General features: G+C 59.4%; 1 protein-coding gene and 1 long non-coding RNA gene across 6 annotated transcripts; both read right to left on the reverse strand.

The window, feature by feature from the left end:
• Window positions 1-1,717: 1,717 nt before the first annotated feature.
• CERCAM (cerebral endothelial cell adhesion molecule) lies at window positions 1,718-14,503 on the reverse strand. 5 transcript variants are annotated; one of them, XR_006820876.1, is made up of 14 exons: window positions 14,394-14,503; window positions 13,252-14,165; window positions 11,732-11,842; window positions 11,426-11,543; window positions 10,745-10,879; window positions 10,437-10,641; window positions 7,834-7,953; window positions 7,201-7,277; window positions 6,836-6,942; window positions 5,890-6,022; window positions 4,293-4,420; window positions 3,887-4,090; window positions 3,249-3,421; window positions 1,718-2,264 (listed from the first exon to the last, which is right to left on the reverse strand). XR_006820876.1 is itself a non-coding variant. In XM_046023771.1 (14 exons), exons 2-13 carry the CDS (start codon window positions 13,446-13,448, stop codon window positions 3,249-3,251), a joined length of 1,794 nt encoding a protein of 597 aa, XP_045879727.1. In that variant the 5' UTR covers window positions 13,449-14,165; window positions 14,394-14,503; the 3' UTR covers window positions 1,718-2,264. The 5 variants fall into 5 exon arrangements, 4 of the variants coding, with proteins under 4 accessions (XP_045879727.1, XP_045879729.1, XP_045879728.1 ...); XM_046023771.1 differs by having other exon boundaries at window positions 3,249-3,507; XM_046023773.1 differs by lacking the exon at window positions 10,437-10,641 and adding an exon at window positions 11,020-11,101 and having other exon boundaries at window positions 3,249-3,507.
• A 300-nt stretch (window positions 14,504-14,803) lies between these two features.
• Window positions 14,804-20,103, reverse strand: LOC123953477. The gene is made up of 4 exons (XR_006820877.1): window positions 19,398-20,103; window positions 18,632-18,780; window positions 15,748-15,935; window positions 14,804-14,908 (listed from the first exon to the last, which is right to left on the reverse strand). It is a non-coding gene; the product is annotated as an uncharacterized LOC123953477 (long non-coding RNA).
• Window positions 20,104-22,099: the final 1,996 nt, after the last annotated feature.

The raw sequence follows: 22,099 nt of genomic DNA on the forward strand, positions 1-22,099 counted from the left end.
TTCAGATGTTAACTTCTCAGATCATACTTGATGTCTCCTCCCTCATTTTGCTCTATAGCGCCTACCCCTCTAATATTTACTTACTTATTTCTGTCTCTCTCTCTCTTAGAATGTCGGCAGCACTAGGTCAAGAATTCTGGGGACACTTTTATGCACTGCTGTCTCCCTCATGCCTAAACCTGGCCCATAGGATGGGCCCAATAAATGGTTGCTTTAGGGGCACCTGGGTGGCTCAGTCATTAAGCATCTGTCTTTGGCTCAGGTCATGATCCCGGGGTCCTGGAATAGAGCCCCACATCAGGCTCCCTGCTCTGCGGGGAGCCTGCTTCTCCCTCTCCCACTCTCCCTGCCTGTGTGTTCCCTCTCTCCCTGTTTCTCTCTGTCAAATGAATAAATGAAATCTTTAAAAATAGGAGCGCCTGGGTGGCTCAGTGGGTTAGGGCCTCTACCTTCGGCTCAGGTCATGATCTCAGGGTCCTGGGATCGAGCCCTGCATCAGGCTCTCTGCTCGGCGGAGGGCCTGCTTCCCCCCCCCCCCCCGCCGCCTACTTGTGATCTCTCTCTGTCAAATAAATAAATAAAATCTTTAAAAATAAATAAATAAATAAAATAAAATAGAATAAATGGTTGTTTTAATGAGTGAAGAGGACACCAGAAGCCTAGAGAGAGAAGGTACTTGCTCAAGGTCATCACCATCTGGAATTGATAACTTTCACTCTTGGAACTAACAAAGCAGCTGTCCAATAGCTTTGACCCAAAGTCCTTCTCGCAGCCATGCCAGGTCCCAGGACCAAAGCCAGGCCAGCTGGACCTCATCCCCAGGACAGAAGCAAGGGGTGCCTGCCTGACTCTGCCAGGACCCCTGTGCTTGTACAACCAAGTCAAGGGACTGCCATGGGAGGAGGCTCCTCTGCAGAAGGAAACCCAGACACGCCAGGGCCAGAGACTTGTGCTGGTAGAGGCCAAGGCAAGAAGACACCCCCCTACCCCCTCCAGCTGCCTGAGTGCAGGCATTGGAGACAGGTGCTGGGCCCAGATGCCTGGCCTTGTGGAGGGAGGATGCAGAGGGAAGAAAGCCAGCAGCTCCCAAGCAAGAGAGAGGGAGAACCTGGAGCTGTTGTAGGTAGCGCGGCAGCAGCACGACAGGCGGATTCCAGATGCCCCAGGCTTCCTTTCCCCTTGCGGGACCCCCACCAGCAGAGAGCGCCCTGGCCCACAAAGGTCCATGTTCTGCTTTCTTTCGCCCTCTGGCGGCCACACGGGTTAGGGCCAGAGGGGAGCCTTGGATCCACCTCCCCCATCCCTCTCCAGTGCAGGGCAGCCCCTGCACAAAGCCAAGAGTCAAAGGGGAGGAGGCTCCGCAGCCGGGGGTCTGAGCTCAACCTGCCCAGCAAGGTGGGGCTGGTGACGCCCAGGACGGCCCCAGTGCGTGAGCATTCACTGTGGACTGGGCTCCAGGTCTGGCCATTTTATACCCACCCAGTCCCTGCCGTGCTTCCCGTCCATGTCCACTTCACCACCGAGCAGGCTAGGCCCCAGGGAGGGAGGGCATCCCACCCAAGATCACCTAGCAAGGAGATGGTGATCCCAGGTCGGCCTAACTCCTCCCCCAGGCTGCCCTCCCCTCTGTGTCACTCCAACAGCCCATCCGTGGATCGTGGATCGGGAGCCCTTTCCCTCCCAGACCTCACGACACACAAAGAGGCTGGTCCAGGAGTTAAAAATATAAAGTGCAAACACCAGCTGGCTTTTATTGAGGGCCTACTCTGTGCTGGGTGCCAGGCCTGCAAGGGCTCTCCTCCTACCTCCCTGCACTTCCCAGTGGCCAGGGGAGAGGAGGATGGGCCCAGGCAAGTGAGACCCAGGTGTCGAGTGGGGAGGGGGCTGGGGTGGAGGTAGAAGGTGGCGGAGGGGCCCCAGCAGTTGGGTCCATGGAGAGGGCAGGGCTCCCCGGCGTCTGTCCAGCTTGACACCGAAGGCTGGGGAGCCCCCCTCCTTCCCTCCACCCCAGGCCCTGAGTCAGACCAGGCAGGGTGAGAGGGCCTGTGAGCCCTGCCTTTCCTCTACATGACCTTCAGAGAAGGGGCCCATCTTGGAGTGGTTTCTCCCAATGCAAGAGGGAGCCAGAAGACAAAGTAGCCATGCCTTAGGTGACAGTCGGGTCTCTGTGGCTCCTGGTGGCGACTCCTGAAGCTACTTCCAACTCTGCTCCCTGGCCAGCGGCAGCCTGCTCCTGGGTGGTCCTCTGGAGTCACTGCCTGGCCCTGGTGGGACGGAAGAGACAAGAAGAGAGAAGCAGAACTAGAGCCTGATATCCAGAGGCAGAGACAGAAAAAGAAAAAGACACAGGGCGCCTGGGTGGCTCAGTCGGTGAAACGGGTGCCCTCAGCTCAGGTCATGATCTCAGGGTCCTGGGATCGAGTCCCACATGGGGCTCTCTGCTCAGCAGGGAGCCTGCTTCTCCCTTTCCCTCTGCAAGTGGGCGTTGGTGGTATAGTGGTGAGCATAGCTGCCTTCCCTTTCCCTCTGCTCCTCTCCTCTGCTCATCTCTCTCTCTCTCTTTCAAATAAGTAAAAAAAAAAAAGTAAATTTTTTTTTTATTTACTTATTTGACAGATAGAGATCACAAGTAGGCAGAGAGGCAGGCAGAGAGAGAGAGAGAGGAGGAAGCTGGCTCCCTGCTGAGCAGAGAGACAGATACGGGGCTCGATCCCACCACCCTGGGATCATGACCTGAGCTGAAGGCAGAGGCTTTAACCCACTGAGCCACCCAGGTGCCCGCCCCCAAAAAAAAAAAAAATTCTTAAAAAAGAAAGAAAGAGGGCGCCTGGGTGGCTCAGTGGGTTAAGCCGCTGCCTTCGGCTCAGGTCATGATCTCAGGGTCCTGGGATCGAGTCCTGCGTCGGGCTCTCTGCTCAGCGAGGAGCCTGCTTCCCTCTCTTTCTCTCTGCCTGCCTCTCTGCCTACTTGTGATCTCTCTCTCTCTCTCTCTCACTGTTAAATAAATAAAATCTTAAAAAAAGAAAGAAAGAAAGAAGACACAGAGAAGGTCCAAGAGACAGAGATAAGCAGAGAGAAAGAGCATGAGGGAGACAGAGAAATGCAGGGAGCCACAGACAGAGCACAGCCAGAGAGAGAGGAGAGAAGGCAGGCTGAGAAGGGGAAACAGAGACCCAGAGATAGCCTAGAAAGGGGGAGCACACCGAGGCACATGGGGCTGGGGTCTTCCTCCCCGCCCCCCCCCTCACCTAGAGCTCATCCCGGGGGTGGGGTGGCGGGGGGAGGCTGTGTCCACTGCTGCCAGCCAGGTCCAGGCGGGGGCCACGCAGGGTCTTGTGAGAGCCGCTCCAGCTGATGATGCGGCCACTGTCATCGTCCCAGGGCGAGGATGTCTCCGTGTCGCTGAGCCACTCGGCGTCCCCTGCGTAGTGCGTGGGGGCAGCGAGCAACGGCCGGGCGGAGAAGGCGCGCAGGTCCCGCGGCCAGAAGTGCGCCTTGTACTGCTCGCTGTGGGGCACGGGGGCGGGGGGGGGGGGGAGGCTCCGGTGGGCTGAGGTGGGCCCCGCCAGCCACACCACACACCTGCCTGGAGCCGGACTCCTCCCAGACCTCGCCCTCAAGACTGCATAGCAAACTCAAGAAGCAGGGTTTCTAGTCTCCCCATTTTCCAGACGGGGAAACTGAGGCTCACAACAGGGACGGGGCTTGACTAAGAACCACACGGGCAGCCCAGAATTTACACCTAGGTTGGTCTGACTCCAGGGCCGGGCCGGGCTACTCCTTGGTGACCTCGAAGAAGTGACCCAGCCTCAGTCTCCCTGGCTGCCCTGGCCGCGGTGGACTCCGCGGAGGAGCTGACCCTGCCCGGCCCCCGTCGGAGACTCACTTGGGGTGCCGGTCAAACATGATGGGCAGGAACTCGTCCACAGGCAGCATTCGGCGCAGGGGCTGGGAGGCCAGCAGCTTGTGAGCTCCCGCCAGGCTCAAGACATAGGCCAGGGTCCAGTAGGAGTACCCGGCCACCACCAGCTGCGGCAGCCTCTCCACAGCGGCCTCCTCCTCGGGGTTCACCTGCTTCCGACCCAGGTAGCTGCGCGTGACCCCGAGGGGAATCAGGAGTCACTGTAGGTCCCCAAGGTGTCCAAGGTCCCTTTCCCCAATCACATCCCATGGGCCAGGCTCAGCGGCGAGGACTGGCCAGGCTCCCAGCAGGAGGAGGCAGAGCCCCAGAGGCCGCTCCCCTGCCCCCCCACCCCTCCCCTGCCCCCCTCCCGCAGGTGCAGGCTGCCTACATCAGGTCCCACGGCAGCTTCTCTGCCTCCACCTCCTCCATCAGTCGCTCCAGTCGCCCCCGGAAGTTGCTCTCAAAACGCACATCGTCCTCAAACACCAGGACCTGGGCCAGACCCCTGGCCGCCACCTGCGATAATGGGGTGGGGTGGAGGGAACGACACACGACACGGGGGTGGCTCTTTCGATGTCCCCCTCCCCCCTGTCTGACGCTGATAGACTTTCCCTGGCCTCTGTTATATGGCAAAGGCTCAGCCCTGGCCACGTCCCTCGGCTGCTCCAAAGCCTGCTGGGGCTCCCACCGCCCGGGGACTGAAGTCCCAATGTCTGGCTCTGGCCGGCAAGGTCCTCCAGGCCCCGAGTCTAGCTCTCCAGCAGACTCGTGACGGCAGTCATAACCTTGGCTGTGTTCACTGAGTGCTGCTAGATCCCGGGGACCCTCGGGAGGCAGGACGCACGATGTCCCTGTGCTGTAGTAGGGAAACTCCAGGCCCAGCTCCTTACACGGCCTCCTGAGCTGTCCTAAAGGAAGCTGGGCTGGCTGGGGATCGGGGGAAGACCTAAGCCCTCACGATCCCTAAGAAAAAGTATTTTTGTAACTTCTGGAAATGTGAGAAGAACATGAAATCAGCTCAGTAAATGGTGAAATGGAAGTCATGCTTCAATCTGTTCAGGGACCACAGAAGATGGGCGCCCGGGTGGCTCAGTTGTTAAGCACTTGCCTTTCGCTCTGGTCGTGATCCCGGGGTCCTGGGATCGAACCCTGCATTGGGCTCCCTGCCCCATGGGGAGCCTGCTTCTCCCTCTCCCACTCCCCCTGCCTGCCGCTCTGCCTGCTTGTGCTGTCTTCTTCTGTCAAATTAATAAATAAAATCTTAGTAACAATAAAAAGGAACAGTAGAAGATAAACAAATAGAAGCTCACGTGCTCCTGTTTTGGCTACAGTGGAAAGTAAAAATAAGAAGTGGATCTGGGTGCTGCCTCCTAGAGGGGACATATGCCCCTTGGAGGGCCAGTCCCCTGGTCCCTCCTGCAGTGACCAGGCATTGACCTCTCACCAGTGTTCACCCACCCCCAGCCCTGAGCTGAGGCTTCCAGGCCAAGCCTGAGCCCTTTCTTCTTCCCACCCCCTGAACACACAGCTCCTGTCTGTCTGCCCCAGGGCCTTTGCCCCACTGTTTTCCTCTGCCCAGAAGGCTCTTCTCACTGACACTCAATGATGAGGCCCACCCCGACCCCACACCAGGCCAGGAATTCTGGCCAATCCACACTCCAGGACAGTCTGTACATTTCCCCTCCACGGCAAACTTGGTTCTTCCCTGCTTTCCGTGCCCCGCTCTGGTCCCTGAGCCCCCGAAAGGGAGAGAGGGGCCTCTTCCTTGTTCCCCTCTGTATTCTCAGATCTCCTGGCCCACAGGACGTGCTCCGTAGAGATTATAGAACGGACACGGCACAGGGTTGAACACACAGAAGGTTTAAAGGGCCCGGCCAGGTCTTCCTTGGTTTATCCATTCACCCATCGGTTCCCCTGGGTGCGGAGCACACAGCTGTGAATAGGGTGCCCCGCCACGGCTCTCCCTGCAGGGATGGCGTCCTCACCTCCTCCCAGATGGAGTAGTGGCTGAGGAAGCAGCCCACCTCGCCCTTGGTCAGTGTGCGGCCCGAGTAGGGGTCCTGGTAGCCGGGCAGCAGGTCCACGCCGAGGCTCCTCATGATACTGCTGTTGAGTGTCCTGAGGGAGACAGGAATCATGGGGTGAGGGGCGCCTGGCCTGTGCTCATCGGAGGCCGTCACACTGGAGTTTAATTTAAAGGTCTCGGCCTTATTACTGATCGTGTGGCCCTAGGAACCAGAGCCACCCAAGACTGGGGTGAATCTCGAGGGAGGGAATAGAAGACGGGGAGACTGCAGCAGCCCGAGGGACATGCTCCCCAGGATGAACATGGGGGACACGGCCGAGGAGAGGATGGACGTCCTGCCGTCGCAAGGGCTGGGGGCACGAGGGGCCGACAGCTCGACCAAGTGCAGCCGTGTGAGCACAGGTTCCCCCGGGACTGGCCTCTACCCCTCCCCCACCTGTCAGGGCCCTAAGTCCATGACAGAGAAGACTAAGCCTGATAATAATAAAGACACGTAACCTTTGGGATACTTCCCATGTGTCAGGCCCTGGCTAAACCCTCACTGAGCCCTTAGAAGTCCTACGAGGAAGGCACAATTATGTGCCATTCACACAGCGGGGCTGGGAGGGGCCGGTGACTTGCTGGAGGTCACCCAGCTGGTAAGCAGCAGAGCTGGAACGCAAGCCTAGGGGCTCCAGATACGGGGCCTTAAGCCGGGCTCTCCTCCCTCCGGTAGGCCGAGGGGGCCGCCTGGCCCTGTTCCCCTCTGTCCCGGGACTCTCTCAGGCAGAGTCATCACTCAGGCCCTGTTTGAGCACCTCCCGGGACAGCCAACTCATTTGTCTGTCCTTCCCACCCCCAGGGAGCTCCGGGGAACCACACTGCTCCCCCAGCTGCCCAAGGCCCCGCCCCCCGGGGAGCCTCACCGGCCGTCCACGGCTTCCACCACCCGCCCAGAAATCTCCATCTCCCAGAGCGAGCTTAGCATGCGCTCACGGCGGTCGGGCCGGCGGGCCAGGCTGATGACAAACACCTGCAGGAGGCAGGGGAAGGTGGGTGCGGGAGGGGCGGGGGAAGGTGGGTGCGGGAGGGGCGGGGGAAGGTGGGTGCGGGAGGGGCGGGGGAAGGTGGGTGCGGGAGGGGCGGGGGAAGGTGGGTGCGGGAGGGGCGGGGGAAGGTGGGTGCGGGAGGGGCGGGGGAAGGTGGGGGCGGGGAAGGTAGGGGCGGGAGGGGCGGGAGGGGCGGGAGGGGCGGGGGAAGCCGGAGGGGAGAGCCCACCCACTGAACTTACCTCATCAAACCCCATCTTGCTGGGTCTCTTTGGGGGCCGGGACACGTGCACTGAGGCCCGCATGGGGGGCCCGTCCACTGCAGAGGAAAGTACCCCCCATCATGAATCCCTGCTGGCTCTGGTCAGCAGTGACCCTGTAGTCCCAGTGCCCCCCCTTGACCCCTGCCCCCTCGGAACACCCAGGAGGAAGGGCCCTCAGAAATCACAGGATGCGGGGTGCCTGGGTGGCTCTGTGGGTTAAACCTCTGCCTTCCGCTCAGGTCATGATCCCAGAGTCCTGGGATCAAGCCCCGCATCGGGCTCTCTGCTCAGCAGGGAGCCTGCTTCCTCCTCTCTGCCTGCTTCTCTGCCTACTTGTGGTCTCTGTCAAATAAATAAATAAAATCTTTAAAAAAAAGCATTCTCTTTAAAAAAAAAAAAAAGAAATCACGGGATGCACCTGCCTCCGTCTTATAGACGGGGACATCCAGGCTTAGCAGGGAGAAGGACTTGCCCAGAGTCAGGCACTAAGTTAGAGGTGAGGCCGGGACCCCAAGCCCACTGCCCAGTCAGGTCCAGGGCCCCGGAGAAGGGGCCCAAGGGGGTGGGAGGCCAGCGTGGCCGCAGGCCAGCGTCCCGGCTCCCAGCCCTCACCCAGCGCTTCCAGGATTAGGTGGATGAAGTTGACCTTCTCGTCCTCCAGCCCCTGGTGGGACTTCACGGGCACGTTCATGTACCCGTAACGGTGCTCGTTGCACACGTGGACCGTGACCCCTGTGGAGAGAGGCCGAGTGAGGGCTAGGGCGGCGGCAGGGCTCTCGGGATCCAAGGCAGGCGTCCTCTCTGGGACTCCACGTCCCCTGCTGTGGGGCTGGAGGGAGAAAGGCCTTAACTCAAACAATGTCTAAAGCACCCTTCTAGCTGAGATGGTTTACACATTCAACAGACAGGTCGAGAGCACCAGCTGGGTGCGGGGGGATGGGGGTGAGCAGGACAGAGCCCTGCCCCTGGGGGGTCATGGGGAGGGAGGAGCAAGCAAACTCCCATCTGACCCCAGTCTTCAGGCCCTGCCATTGTCCCTACCCGCTCAAGGCCCCACCTCCCGACCCTGCCGCCCCGCCTGGATCCAGCCCCATCCTCTCCTGCCCAGACCCCTAGGAGTGACCCCACACCCTCTCATGCCTCTCCACGATGCCCTCCACCCGCCAACCAGCGCGGCCTTTTCTGTTTCTTCAGTATTTGTCGCCTTTACTGTAATTACTTCTTTCTCTTTATCTCCTAAAAACTGTGACCTCTTGAGCAGCAGGCGCACAGAGTCTGCTTAAAAGTCAACCCCAATGGGTGTCGGGGTGGCTCGGTAGGTTAAGCCTCTGCCTTCAGCTCACGTCATGATCCCAGCGTCCTGGGATCGAGCCCTGCATCGGGCTCTCTGCTCAGCGGGGGGCCTGCTTCTCCCTCTCTCTCTCTGCCTGCTTCTCTGCCTACTTGTGATCTCTGTGTCGAATAAATAAATAAAATCTTAAAAAAAAAAAAAAAGTCAACCCCAAGCCCAGCACGGTGCCCAGAGCCCGGGCCAGTGCGGGGACTCAGTGGCTGGGTGCTGGAAGCCTTGAATGATGGGGACAAAAGCCCCTGCAAACCGCTGGCCAGTTCACAGTGGCTCACCTGCAGCAGTGGTCACAATGACAAAACCACGGCAACGCTTTGCTCCTCCTCATGGATTCTCCATGGGTTTGTTTTCCCTTCCCTCGCCTTTTGCGCTTGGGGTGTGTGTGTGTGTGTGTGTGTGTGTGTGTGTGTGTGTGTGTTTTGCCTCACGCATCTGCAGCCGACTCCACCGACACCTCTTGCACGAAAAAGCCAATGGCGACACGCCCCCCGCCCCCGGCCACTGCGGGCCCACTGCTTACTCAGGGCAGCGCCCCGGGTTCCAGCATCGCTTCTCCTTCTCCCTGAATTGGCCTGTGCAGTCCTCTCCGGATCCTCTTCCCAACACTGGGTGTCTCTGGCTCACTCTCATCTCTGGCTCTTCCTCGGGATTGGATCTGTCCCCACCCAGCCCAAACACTCTGCGCTACTTTTCACCTTAAAAATAACGCCAACAACCGAGTGTTTTTTTCAGTGTGCGAAGCCAATCGCAGAAGCCAATCGCACGCTCCTCTGATGAGTGTTCTCAGGCTAAAGACCAGATGCCTGGGGCGCCTGGGTGGCTCAGAGGGTTGGGCCTCTCTGCCTTTGGCTTAGGTCGGGGTCTCAGGGTCCTGGGATCGAGCCCCACATCGGGCTCTCTGCTCGGCGGAGGGCCTGCTTCCTCCTCTCTCTCTGCCTGCCTCTCTGCCTACTTGTGATTTCTCTCTGTTTCGAATAAATAAATAAAATCTTAAATAAATAAATAAATAAAAATAAAGACCAGATGCTTGCCGGTCAGAGCCACATAAGCTGGCCCTGCCTACCTTCCCTGCCTCAGCCTCTGCCATGCCTCCCCTCACTTACTGTGCGCCTGTCACCTGCCTTCTTATGTTGCCTGCTACCACAGGACCTTTGCACCTGCTGTCCTGTTGCCCGAAATGTTCTTTCTGGCACTTGTTAATGCTTTCCCATACTTCAGATCTCAGCCTCAAAGTCCACACACTCCAGGAAGCCTTCCCTGACCAGATCTACTCTGGTCTAAGCTCCCTGAGCATGTAGAATTAAGAAGCGTTCCTGGGGCGCCTGGGTGGCTCAGTGGGCTAAAGTCTCTGCCTTCGGCTCAGGTCATGATCCCAGGGTCCTGGGATCGAGCCCCGCATTGGGCTCTCTGCTCATCAGGGAGCCTGCTTCCCTTCCTCTCTCTCTGCCTACCTGTGATCTCTGTCAAATAAATAAATAAAATCTTAAAAAAAAAAAAAAAGAAAGAAAGTAAAGCATTCCTTCCCATCATGGCTGCAATTGGACATTGGTTGGTGTGATCCTTGGACGGACTGGACCGGAAGTTCAGTGGCTGCCTGACTTTACTCTCCACTGTCTCCCCAGTGCCTGGCGCATGGTGGGTGCTCCATAAATATTTGCCTAATGGAATATGTGAAAGTGCCACGATGGGGAACCAGAAGGACATCTAACCTTCCAGGTAGCTCAAGAAAGGCTACGACCCAGACAAACAGGAGTTTCACAGGATGGACTGGAGAATGGAGATCGGGGAAGGGCATGCAAAGCAGAGGGAACAGCATATGCAAAGCCCTAGAGGCCTGCAGGGGTGCTCACGGAGAGCTGGTCCTTACCAGCAGCCTGGCAGGCATAGGCGAAAACAATGATATCGTCGAAGGGCCAGGAGTAGTTGGGATGAGGGGGGTAGAAGGCGAGCTGGGCTGCCCCCTCAGCCCGCAAGGACACCAGGAAGGTGGAATGGACCATAGGGACCCGGAAGCAGCCCCGGCGCTGGCGGTTCTTGGTGGGGAAGTAGTCGGCCGTGCGACGGTAATAACCCTAGGGGAAGGGGTTGCTCTCACCATGACAGAACCCTCCATCCCCAGAACACGGCCCCCCTGCCATGGCCCAAAGACCTCGAGGCCTCCATCCCCAGCCTTACCTGGGGCGTGATCCCGCACCAGAAATTGGAGTAGTAGGTCTGGGAGTCCAGCATCGGGGCCACGACGGGCAGCCCCTGCTCTATGAGAAGCCTCAGCGTCTGGTTGTTGGTCAGAATGTTGTCTGTATCTGCAAACTTTTCGGAGGGCTTGTCACAGACCCCAGCCTTGCCTGGGCTGTACCCCCAAGGAGTCACCGAGTGGGATCCCTCCAGATTGCCAGAGACCCCTGCATGTCTCCCGGGATCCAGTGGCGTCCCCGTCAGTGAGTTCTAACCTGTAAACCAGTAGGTCTGTTTCTGCACCAAGGATCTGGTCTGCAGCACTGGTTCGGGGATCGGGGCCAGAGACAGCCTGAGCTGCTGATCAAAGAGCTTTTATTCTAGATCTGACTTAGGGAGTAGAGCCAAAGACCTATGCTGAGTTCTAGTCTGGGGAACCAAGCTCAGTTTATACGCCGGGCTCTAGCCCAGGTACCTAGGCTCAGTATACACCCTACAGTCTGTCTCAGGGATTGGTTTCATAGCCAGTCTGAGCTCCAGCACAGGGATCCAAGCTCTGGGTTCCAATCCAGGTTGCTAGCGGAAGGGTCCAGCCTACAAGGTGGGTCAGTCACACTGAGATTTCTGTCAGGGACAGATACTGCCACCTGTGGGAAACCCATCCTAGCCAGGCTTTCTTACCAGGATGTAGTCAGCCCCCCAGTCCCTGGCAAAGGTCAGGGCTTCCTGTTTCAACTCCATCAGAAACTGGTGCCTTTCTTTGGTCCAGTGCTTGGGACCCTCTTCATCTGGGTAGGACCTGAGAGGGTGAAGAGATGAGAAGTTTGCCAGGGACAGGTGTACGCAGTCCCCTGTGCAGCAGGGCGGTAGATAGAGCCCTGGCCTGGAGGCGGTGGCTTGCAGCTGTCTGGCTGTCTGGCTGGCTCTTTTCCTCTCTGGGTTGCGGTCGCTGCCCCTCTTCCCAACAACCCTTCCCCCCATCACCACCTGGGCTCCCCCTCGGGCCTCCAGACCACAGCGGCATAGTCGTCACGCACAGCGGCCAGCCACTCCTGCAGCATCTGCGTGCTGTTGTCCGTGTTGTGGTCCGTGGCACACCTGGGGACACGGGAGGAAGAAGGGTGAGGGGGCACCGCCCCAGAAGGGCCAAATCCCAGGGCGGCCTTGACCCCGGGAGCACCAATGCTGCCAAAGCTTGGGTGCTGCGGGGGAGGGAAGTGTGCTACAGAGGAAGACAAGCCCCCAGGTCCCGGGCACAGGTCTGTGACCCACTGTGTGACCTCAGGCGAGTCCCATCCATCTAGAGGCTTCACTCTCTCCCTCTGGAAGGGACACAAGCTGTCCTGCCTGGCTCATGGGCTGAGACACCAGTACATGAATGCATTTGAAAGACAAAGCAGCTGGGCTGGGAGGACTGCACCCTCCTTGCCAGGAGATCGTCCCTCCCCTTCTCGGAGTTAGGGACAGAAGGCCTGCTGCTTCCCTCCGCGCGAAAATTGTACTAAGGACCAAACCTTCCTGCGAACATCCCTGAGAAGAGCTTGTGGGCCTGCACTCCGCGGCCTCAGAGCATAACCTCTCCTCTGCAGAAGGGGCTCCCAAGACAGGGGGGGCACAGAGAGCTTAGCCAAGATCCCAAGTTTTAGGGGATACTGCCCCTTTAAGCCAATTCCCCAGAAGTGAAGACTAACTACGTGTCAAGTCCTGTAGGGGTGGGAACTAACTCCCAAACTGTGGTAATTGTGGGCAGCCTCCCCAGGCCCGGCCTTCACCCGCAGTGCGACTTGGATGTGCTGGGGGTGGGGGGGTGGTGGTAGCTGGTCAGTCCTCCCAAGTCTATCCCTGACCTCAGCTTGGGACTCCTCCCTGCTTTGGCTTCCACAGACTGGGGCCTCTGATTCCAGGGAGCCCTGTGGGGACGCCTGGGGAAGAGACTCTAGGGAAAGGGCTCTGGGAGGTGGGGGGGGGGGCCTAGCTGGCAGGACCCAGACCCTCCACAGAGAGGCTGGAACCAGCCCCAGGAAGGAGAAGCAGGTCCGATCGCCCCCTGCCCAGGAGCACGAGCCAGACAGCACCCTCACCTGCTCCCCAGGAACCCCCAGTCCTGCTGATCTCTGCCACGTGGGGACCCAGGGCACACCAGCCCTTCCTGCCTGCTCTGCTCCAGGTCAAGCCAACCACAGGGCCCAAGCAGGCTTGAGTATGGGCTCTGAGGCTGGGGCAAGAGGACACAACTTAAAGCCAGAGGAGGTCCCCAGAGGAGTAGGGGCCGGAGTGAGTGTTCCGGGGTCAACCTAAGGCCTCAGAGGTCAGTCTGCAGGGCCAAGGGGATACGGGTTCTGGTCCAGGGGCTCAGGACGGGGCGGGGCCTGTCTGCCAGGGGAGGGGCCTGTCTGGGTGGTGTCTGGACCGCGCAGACGGGGTCATGGGGGTGGGGTGGAGGCCATCTGTGGGGCGGGAGGTGGGGGGTACATGCCTAGAGGGTGCCAGTGCCCGGTCTCTCTCACCAGAGGGCCAGCCTGGCCCGGGGGTAGTCCAGCCGCTCCAGCGCGCCCAGGTAGTGGGGCAGTGAGTGCTCGGCATTGCGGGCCAGGATGGTAAGGACCACGGCGGGCAGCGGCGGCTCCACGACGCCCGCAGCCTGGGACCACGGCCCTAGCAGGAGCAGCAGCTGGAACAGCGGGGCGGCGGGCGCGACGGGCATGGCGGGCGCTCCGGCGGCGGCGGCGGCTGCCCCCGGGCTCGGGCCCGGCGGAGGGGAGTGGGCGGGGCGGCCGGGGTGGGGCGGGGCCTGGCGCCAGGGAGGGGCCGAGGCAACCCGAGGAGGGGGAGGGAGGGTACCCCCAAGACGGGGCTCCCCCTCCCACCCGCTACGCGCTGATTCTCAAGTGTCCTCACCTAGGCCAGGGGCGGCGGAGGGCCAGGGCCCGGAGACCCGCCACACGCGCGACCCAGGGGCAGCCCCATCCCGGCTGGGCGCCGGGGGGGGGGGGGGGTGAAGGGGGACCGAGGGGAGGGTCCGGGGGGACGGCGTCCGAGCGGCCCTGGCGCCCGAGAACGCTCCACTCTGAAGCCCCGTGCGTTCAGCCCCCGGAATCCGGCTCTAGTGAGCGTCCGACGCCCCCGAGTCCGGATTCCCCGGCCACCCACCCGTCCCCCGGACCTGAGCCGCAGTCCCGCGGGGCGGGGCCGACCTGCCGCGGCCCTAGCGGGACTCTCTGCTCCCGCCCCGCCTCCGCCCCCAGGCGCCCTCTGGCGGACTCACGCGGAACTTCGCAGACTTGCGAGGTGACATCCCACCGCGGGGAGGCAGGTGGGGGTCCTCCTGGACCTTGGCGCGCCGTCCAGATTCGTCCCGAGCCCGGCATCCTCCACGTGTCGTCCTCCTCTCCTCCGCGGTCAGCGCAGGCGGTGCTCCGGCCTTTTAAGAGATCAAAGCCCACGCTCAGACTGAGTGTAGTAGGTCCAGGGGGCATCCCAGAGGCTGCACCGTGACCCGCCCTGCTCAAAGCAGGAGGTATAGCCTTCCCTGCGGCAGAGTCGGGTTCCCGAGGCCCCTGCTGAGATGGGGAGGGGGCTCCAGCTTCCCCTCGGAGAGGGCAGAAAGGGAGAGGCCTGAAGACCCCAGTGGCAGACTCCAGCTCAGTACCTGCTGTGATCGCAGACTGACCACTCTCTGAGCCTCTGGTCCTCATCTGTGGATTGGTTTGCAGTGATGCCTGGAGAGAATGAATGCACTCGAAGCTTCTCTCTGCATGGAGCCTGACCCCGGGAAAGAGTTGCTGGGGCTAGAAGACAGGACTGGAGAAGCCAGGCTCCCCTTCCATTCACTCCCAACCCATGGGCCGGGTGGAGGGGTTCAGGCGGGGTTGGAGGGGTTCAGGCGGGGGTGGGGGGGTGGGGGGGGTGGGGGGGTGGGGGGGTGGGGGCTACTTTTCTATATCATCTTTGCGTCTCTGTTCAGGCTCTTCCCAGGGTCAGGGAAGAAGGCTAAACCTGTGCACCCTATCTTTGCGGGCAGGGGAAGGGTGGGGAACCAGCAAGGGATGAACTTGCCTGGTTACCGGGCAGCCTTGTAGGGGCATCGAACCCGGGAGTCCTGGTCTTCAACGCATCTCCCAAACTTACAGCGGGTCCCAGTCAAAGCTTCCGTACCCAGTGGCCCTGCAATGAAAGGTCTGAGGCCTCATGGAAGAGTCCCCTCCCTTGCATGGTGGCCTCTGGTCAGAAGGCACACCCAGCCCCAGAATGGGGATTTCATTTCTAAAGCCAAGCCGTGTTTGCCCCACCTGACCTGTCCTGGAGTCATCCCAGAGCCTCGAACCACCCTATTGGTTACAGGGGCTTCCAAATTCTTCTTTGGCCTCAAGTCCTCTTTCTCCTCCTTCTCCTCTGAGTGCACTGATGCCTCCCACTGTCCCCTTCTTCCTTCTGCAGTCCATCCAGTGATCCATCCTGTCACTGACTCCCTTGCCTTTGGGTTCCCCCATCATCCCTGCCTGGGAAAACCCTGTAACCACCTTGCTTTTTGGCACAGTGTGGCTACTATAGACCCAGGATTTCCACTCTCAGCTGGACTCTCGCCCGGCCCAACGGGCCAGTTTCCATGTGCTCCTGCCCCGCCTCCTCTGCGGGACCTCATAGCTCCTGAAGCCCGCACTCCAGCAAGGATCTCTGCCACTTTACGGAGAAAAGAGAAGCCCTCACCTGAGAGCTCTCATTCCCAGCCTCCAAATCTCCATCCCCTGCCCCCAAGCCTGCCTCAGCTCTCACTGCCTGGTACAAGGCAAGACACACCCCCTCCTCACCCTCCTCATCATGGAAAGGTCCTGAAGCTCCAAATGCCATCCCCTTGCCCTTCTAGGATCGTCAGCCTCCCTCTCTTCTGGGTGCTTCTTGTGACATTCCAAAGGACTTAAATCTCTCCCAGGCTTAAAAGAGGAAAACGCCAAGCTGCCTGCTGGCCCCCAGCCACAGCCTTCTCTCTCTCTCTCCCTCCGAACCTCTGGCACGGGGATCTGTGCTTTGCTCCAGGTCTCCCTTCCTCATCTCCCGTCGTGGCTGCTCTGGTCGAACTGCTCTGCCAAGATCAGGGTCCTCCTAGTCACTCCCCTCAACGGACACTGCCTCCTCATCTCCTCATCCAAGAGGGCTCGTTCCCGCAGCTGACCGCATGGGCCACTCTGTCTTTCTGGAAAAACAACATGTGTCTCCACTTCGTTTTTGTTTTTTGTTTTCGGTTTTTAAGTAAACTCTACACTCGGTGCAGGGCTCAGCCTCACAACCCTGAGATCAAGAGTCACACTCTCTACTGGCTGAGCCAGCCAGGAGCCCCAAGATTCCACCTGTTCAAAACAGAACCCCAACTCCCCCCCCAAACATGTTCCCCCCGTGGCCTCCTCAGTCTAGAGAACGGCACCTCGGCCTCCCTGTCCCTCAAGCTGGAGAGCCGGGTGTCCCCGATGACAGACATGCCCCTCTCTCAGCCCATTCCATCACCTCCCCCTCCTTCTCAGTATCTCCTGCACGTGGTCAACTCTTTCCTTCCTGCCTGGCTCAGGGCACCAGCACCACTCACTGGGCCTACAGGGTCTCCCAGGGACCTGCCCCACAAGCATTCTCCCTGGAAACCGTTCTGCCTGCAGCCACCCTTTCTAAATGCCTGTGGTTAGCACCCTATGGGGACTGCCCACTGGGAGCACGGAGGCCCCACTTGGGCCTTCTCCAACCCCTCTTCCCTCCCTTACCCCTCCCTTCCCCTCTAATCTCCTGCCTCAAGCCAGTCTGGACAAGGTACAGTTTCCTGAACATTCCATGCTTTAGGACCATCCCACATCCTTTTTTTTTTTTTTTTAAAGATTTTCTTATTTGACAGACAGAGATCACAAGTAGGCAGAGAGGCAGGCAGAGAGGGAGGGGGAAACAGGCTCCCTGCTGAGCAGAGAGCCCGATGCGGGGCTCGATCTCAGGACCCTGAGATCACGACCTGAGCTAAAGGCAGAGGCTTAACCCACTGAGCCACCCAGGTGCCCTCCCCCCTTTTTTTTTGCTTCCGTCTGCCTGAACTGGTCTTTCTGGCTAACTCCTACAGGCCCTCTAGTATCAGCCTAAACTTGGTTCTTCTGGAAAGCCTTTTGCATGCCATGTCAGGGTCCATACCCTGATGTTATATATCCTATATTATCCCATTCATTCCGCAAGAATTTACTGAGCACGTACTCACTAGAGTATGTATGTACTCACTACCTTGTGCAGGTAGAAGGTGCACAAGGAGGACGACCTCTGCCTCTAGGGGGCTCACATTCAGGTGAGGGGACAGACAGGAAGCAAGCAAGCAAACTGTTCAGTTAAGAGAGAGTTTCCAAGAAGCGTTAAGTACTGCGAGCAACATCGACCCAGTTAGGAACAGGGAGCAGCTCAGGGTGGGAGGCAACGTTGAGTAGAAAAGTCAGTGGAGCTATTTCAGGGAGCAAGGAGAGCCAGCCGAGGGCAGTTCTGGGGGAAGAGTGTTCCACAGGGATGGAACAGGTCTGGCCGAGGTCCTGCGAGGGGAACAAGCAAGGAGGCCGGTGGTTGGAACCCCATGAGTAAGCGGAGAGTGGGAAGAGGTGAGGATCCCCTAGGGCCTTGAAACTGCAGAAGGAGTGTGGATTTTTTTTTTTTTTTTTTAATTTGACAGATCACAAGTAGGCAGAGAGGCAGGCAGAGAGGAGGAAGCAGGCTCCCCACTGAGCAGAAAGCCTGATTCAGGGCTCGATCCTAGGACCCTGGGATCATGACCCAAGCTGAAGGCAGAGGCTTTAACCCACTGAGCGTCCAGGCTTTAACCCAGGCGCCCCGGATTTTTTTTTTTTTTTTTAAGTGCAATAGGAAGACACTGCGGGTGGGCGGTTAGCAGAGAAGTGATGGGATTTGTCTTTAAAAGATTGCTCTGGGGGTGCCTGAGTGGCTCACTCGGTTAAGCACCTGCCTTTGGCTCAGGTCACGATCCCAGGATCCTGGGATGGAGCCCCATGGGCTCCCTACTCAGCAGGGAGCCTGCTTCTCCCTCTCCCTGCTATTCTCTCTCTCTCTGTATGTCAAATAAATAAAGTCTTACAAAAAAAAAAAAAAAAGATTACTCTGGCTGCCACACAGAGGGTGGACCATGAAGTCAAGGATGGAGGCAGGAAATCCACATTCAGGGAGAGATGATGGTGGACAGAGGCCCCGCCTCGTGGGACTGTGTGGGGGAAACGGAGCAAGAAATCAGGGTGATGGGGTTTGCAGCTGGACTGCTGGTAGACTAGTTACTGAATCCAGAAGACCAGAAAAGAAGCTGGTGGAACGTGACTTGGGGTGTCTCTGGACCTTATTCTGAGCCACCTTCTGGACCCCCAGGAGAGGAGGGGATCACATGCCAGATCTACCAAGCTGTGAATTCTGAGGCAGGGACCCTGATTTACCATTTTATGCCCAGCCTTAGAGCAGGGCCAGCCGGACATAGGGTGGGCTCTCACTAGAAAAATGGTAGAGGGGTGCCTGGGGGGCTCAGTCGGGTAAGCGTCTGCATTCTGCTTGGGTCATGATCCCGGGGTCCTGGAATCGAGCCCTGCATCAGGCTCCCTGCTTCTCCCTCTGCCTGAAGCTCCCCCTGCTTGTGCTCTCTTGTTCTCTGACAAATAAATATAAAGTCTTTATATATATATGAGAAAAAAAAAAGAAGCATGGTGGGTCACTGACTGAGGTGGACTGATCATGCACGTGTGCGGCCATTTTCACTCATTTTTTGCCTCAAAATAAAAGAATAGGCAATACTCCACAGAGGTAATATTGGGCCAAATTCACAGAAATGCAGAAGCGGGGTTGTCGGAGCACGGTCCCGGACCCAGCCAGCATCGACCTCACCTGGAAATGGTTAGAAATGCGAATTCCTAGGCGTGGGAGCGGAGGTTAAACCAACAAGGCTTCTGGGTGATTGTGATGCAGGTTGAAGTTTGAAGCTGCTGTTCTCTGGGGACTCTGGCCTCATTTTCCAGGTCACGTGGATTATATGCCTGGAAAAAAATGATGGTTTGGGCCCATCTGGCTGAACAGGTCCGGACCACCCCTGAGCCATCATCTTCCTAGGCTCTGGGTCACCCCCAGCCCACCCAAAACCGCATCTTCGGGGCCATCCTTCCGCCCTTGTGGTTCTGGCCAGAGCCAGGGGGTGGCGCCAGCGCTTCAGGCTTTTGTCTGGCTTTGAGCACTAGAGACCCTGAAAGAATTGTCCCCCTCCCCTGCACCTTCTACCCGCGCTGGGAGCCTCTGCTCCAAGGCCTGCCCACTGGCAAAGGCTTTGTGGGGAGGCTTTCATCTGGGAGGGGGCGCTCCCAAGGTAGGGGCCGATCCCCTCTTCCTGGAGTTGGGCTAGAGGAGCCCCCTGGGTCAGAAAGAAATTAGGGGTGTCTGGCCTGTGGGGCTTGGGGGCCAGGAGCCCAGGCAGGCGGGACTCCGGCTATACCCCTTTACCCCCGGCCTGTCCTGCCCCACCTCGTGTGGGGGGGTGCTGCTTCTCTGCCCGTGCGCGGGGGCAGCCAGAAGGTATCTGGGGAGTTCCTCACAGTCTGGCAGCCAAGCAAGCAAGGAACAGGGGCCCACGGTGAAGAGAATGCATGGACGGAGCTCTTACCAGCTGCCAGCTTCACGTCTCCTGGGTTGGGGGCTCTCTGGGCCCCTGTCCTGCTTTGTGGTCAAGGCAGACCAGCATCCTGCCCAGAGGAGGAGCCCATGCCTTGCTCCTGGTCCTGGGTGCAGCTCGGCGGTTAGTAGGAGTCCAGGAGACCCGCCTGGGTTCCCTCCTAGCTCAGGTTCCATGAGGACCCAGGGCCGGCCGAGTGCTTGGCTTGACCTCCCCTCGGCTCCCCTGCCCCTCATCTCTCCTCTTTAAGGGGAGACTGAAACCCCTCGCCCAGCTGGAGTCACTCTGCACATCCCGCTAAGACCTCACATACGTTGGCCTCTGCTCCAGGGATCTGCCCACACCCCCTCATCTGCAGGGATTCCACCCAACGTCTACACCCACCGCAGCGGACCACCCTCTTTCTCCCTCTTGCCCATGTCCTTGTCTCCCAGGACCCCAGATGAGGAGCTATCCGCCTCTGAGGTTCTGCCTCCGTCCTCAGATAGCTGGGGCAAGGCCAGCTGTTTTCCCCAGGCAGCCAGCTGTTTTGCCCATCAGGGAGCGGGCCTGGCTTCTCGGCTCAGATCCTTGCCCGGGCTGTAGCTGCGGCGTGGCAGGGCGGCTGGGCCCGGGGCCTGCAAGCTGTTAACTCCTCTGGGCCCAGCTCCTTTCTCCACTGCCCCCGCCCCCAGGGAGCAGTTTGGGGACAGACTTCCAGAGACCCCAAGAAGACCCAGCCTCGCTCTCCCCGCTCCCCCTCAAAGCTGCTCACCTGACACCCCCTCCCTTCCGCAGAGCCTTGTCCTCAGGTGACCCCAGGTGAGAGGAAGTTTCAAGGGGATAAATGGGAGCCCCGTTCAGAACAATAAAATAGTAACAGTAATAACAATAATAGAAGCCATCACAAACTGCCTACTGCGCGCCAGGCACTGCGCTAAGTGCTTTAACCGTATTCACTGATTTAATTTGCACAACGTTCCGTGAAGCAGGGAAGATTTTCATCTTACTGATGAGGAAGGGGAGATGGGACGAGTCTAAGTGGCTTGCCCAAGCCCGCCCAGAGCTGGGGTTATAAACTGGGCTGCCCTGGCGGTTCCCCAAGCCGGAGCCCTTGGTGGTGGTGCTAGTTCAGTCCTCCGCCCACCCCGAGCTCCTTGCCCCCCTCGCCCACTTCCTTTTCGCGGGTCTGGGCGTCCATCAGGAGGCCCATCTGGGAAATGGGGTAACTGAGTGGTGGAGTTCACAGCACCAGCTCCTGGAGCCAGGCCAGGCTTTGTGCTCAGTACCTTCCAAGTGCTTATTAGCAGATCATTCCTGTCCGTGGCCGCGGGTCAGCCTGGGCTAGAATCCCGGCTTTGCTGTTTCCAGCAGCCCGGCTTCGGGCAAGTGACTTGACATCCCAGTCTCAGCGTCCAAAGCTGGAAAATATTGTGTCCTTGACTTTGTTGTGAAAAGGGTAAGATAATACAGGTGAGGTGGTTGGCCCAGGACCCGGCAAGGAGGGGAGCGGATACCACCCCTTTTCTGTTAGGACTACTAACCGCAATCTGGAAGGGTCTGAGCGGCCCACCCGGCCCCGTGTCCCCCCACACCCAGGGCGGAGCTGGCACGCAGGAGGGTTCTGTCGCCACTTGTGAATCAATGAACCCTGGTCGGTGGAACCTCCACGCGCACAGCAGGCTGCAAGACCAGGATCGCAATGACTGGGGTAGAGCGGCGGGGATCCCAAGGCAGCCCGCTCTGCTCTTAACTCCTGGACCCCTGTGGCCCTCCCTCCTGAGCCAAGAACCTGGTCTGCTGGGAGGGGGAAGAGGAACAAGGGAACAGGGACAATCCCAGGGCTGAGACAGCCCAGAAGGTGACTGGGCCTCGGCTGGGTGGGATCTCAGGGTCTGGGAACGACCCCTCAGGATGCAGTGACCCGTGCTCTCCCCCTTTGTCCTCTCCCCCCTGCCCACCATGGGTCAGCTCCCTGGTCCCAGCCTAGACATCTGGAACTGGGGCAGACAAAGGACTGCGAAGAGGGACAATAACCTTCTGTCCATTTTCAGATGCCGGGGCCGGGCCTGGCCAGGGCTGGGGGCCGGAGCCCCGGCGAGGCGGTGCCAGGCCCCCCGCGGGCAGCGGACAATGTTGGCAGTGATGGAGAGGAGGCATTTCAAAGCGTTTTGTTCCCGCTGACCCCCTCCCCTCCACATCTCGCCCGGGCTTGGGGTGAGGCCCCAGCCCCACCCCCAGCCACCCAGGCCCCTGCTCCTGGCGGCTTGGGGACCGGCCACATTCTTGACCTCAGGGGAAAAGTTTAGACTTTTTGCGCGCTGGGCAACAATAACGGTGTCACAGAACTGATTTAGGAGCGGCACTTACCATCACAAAGCCACAGACAAAGAGCCGGGGCTGAGAACGCGCGGGCCTTCCGCGCCTACACCTCCAGGCACCGCCACCTCTTCTCTCCCCGGCTCTGCCTGGGCGGGACTGGGTGCCAGAGGCTCTCCCCCACCCCCGCCCCGCCCCGCCCCGACCCTGAGCTCCCCGGAGGAGGACCTGAGCGGGGAGGGAGCCAAGGAGAAGGGATGGAGATCTCCCGGGGGACTCGGGGGCAGCGGGGCGGGGGCTGAGTGCTGCTTCCTGCTCTGCCAACCAATTTGACACGTGACCCTGGGCCGGGGCTTCCCCACTCTGGGCCTCAGTTTCCCTATCTGTAATAAGGA

The sequence above is a fragment of the Meles meles genome, chromosome 11, assembly GCF_922984935.1.
Source record: "Meles meles chromosome 11, mMelMel3.1 paternal haplotype, whole genome shotgun sequence".
NCBI classification, from domain to species: domain Eukaryota; kingdom Metazoa; phylum Chordata; class Mammalia; order Carnivora; family Mustelidae; genus Meles; species Meles meles.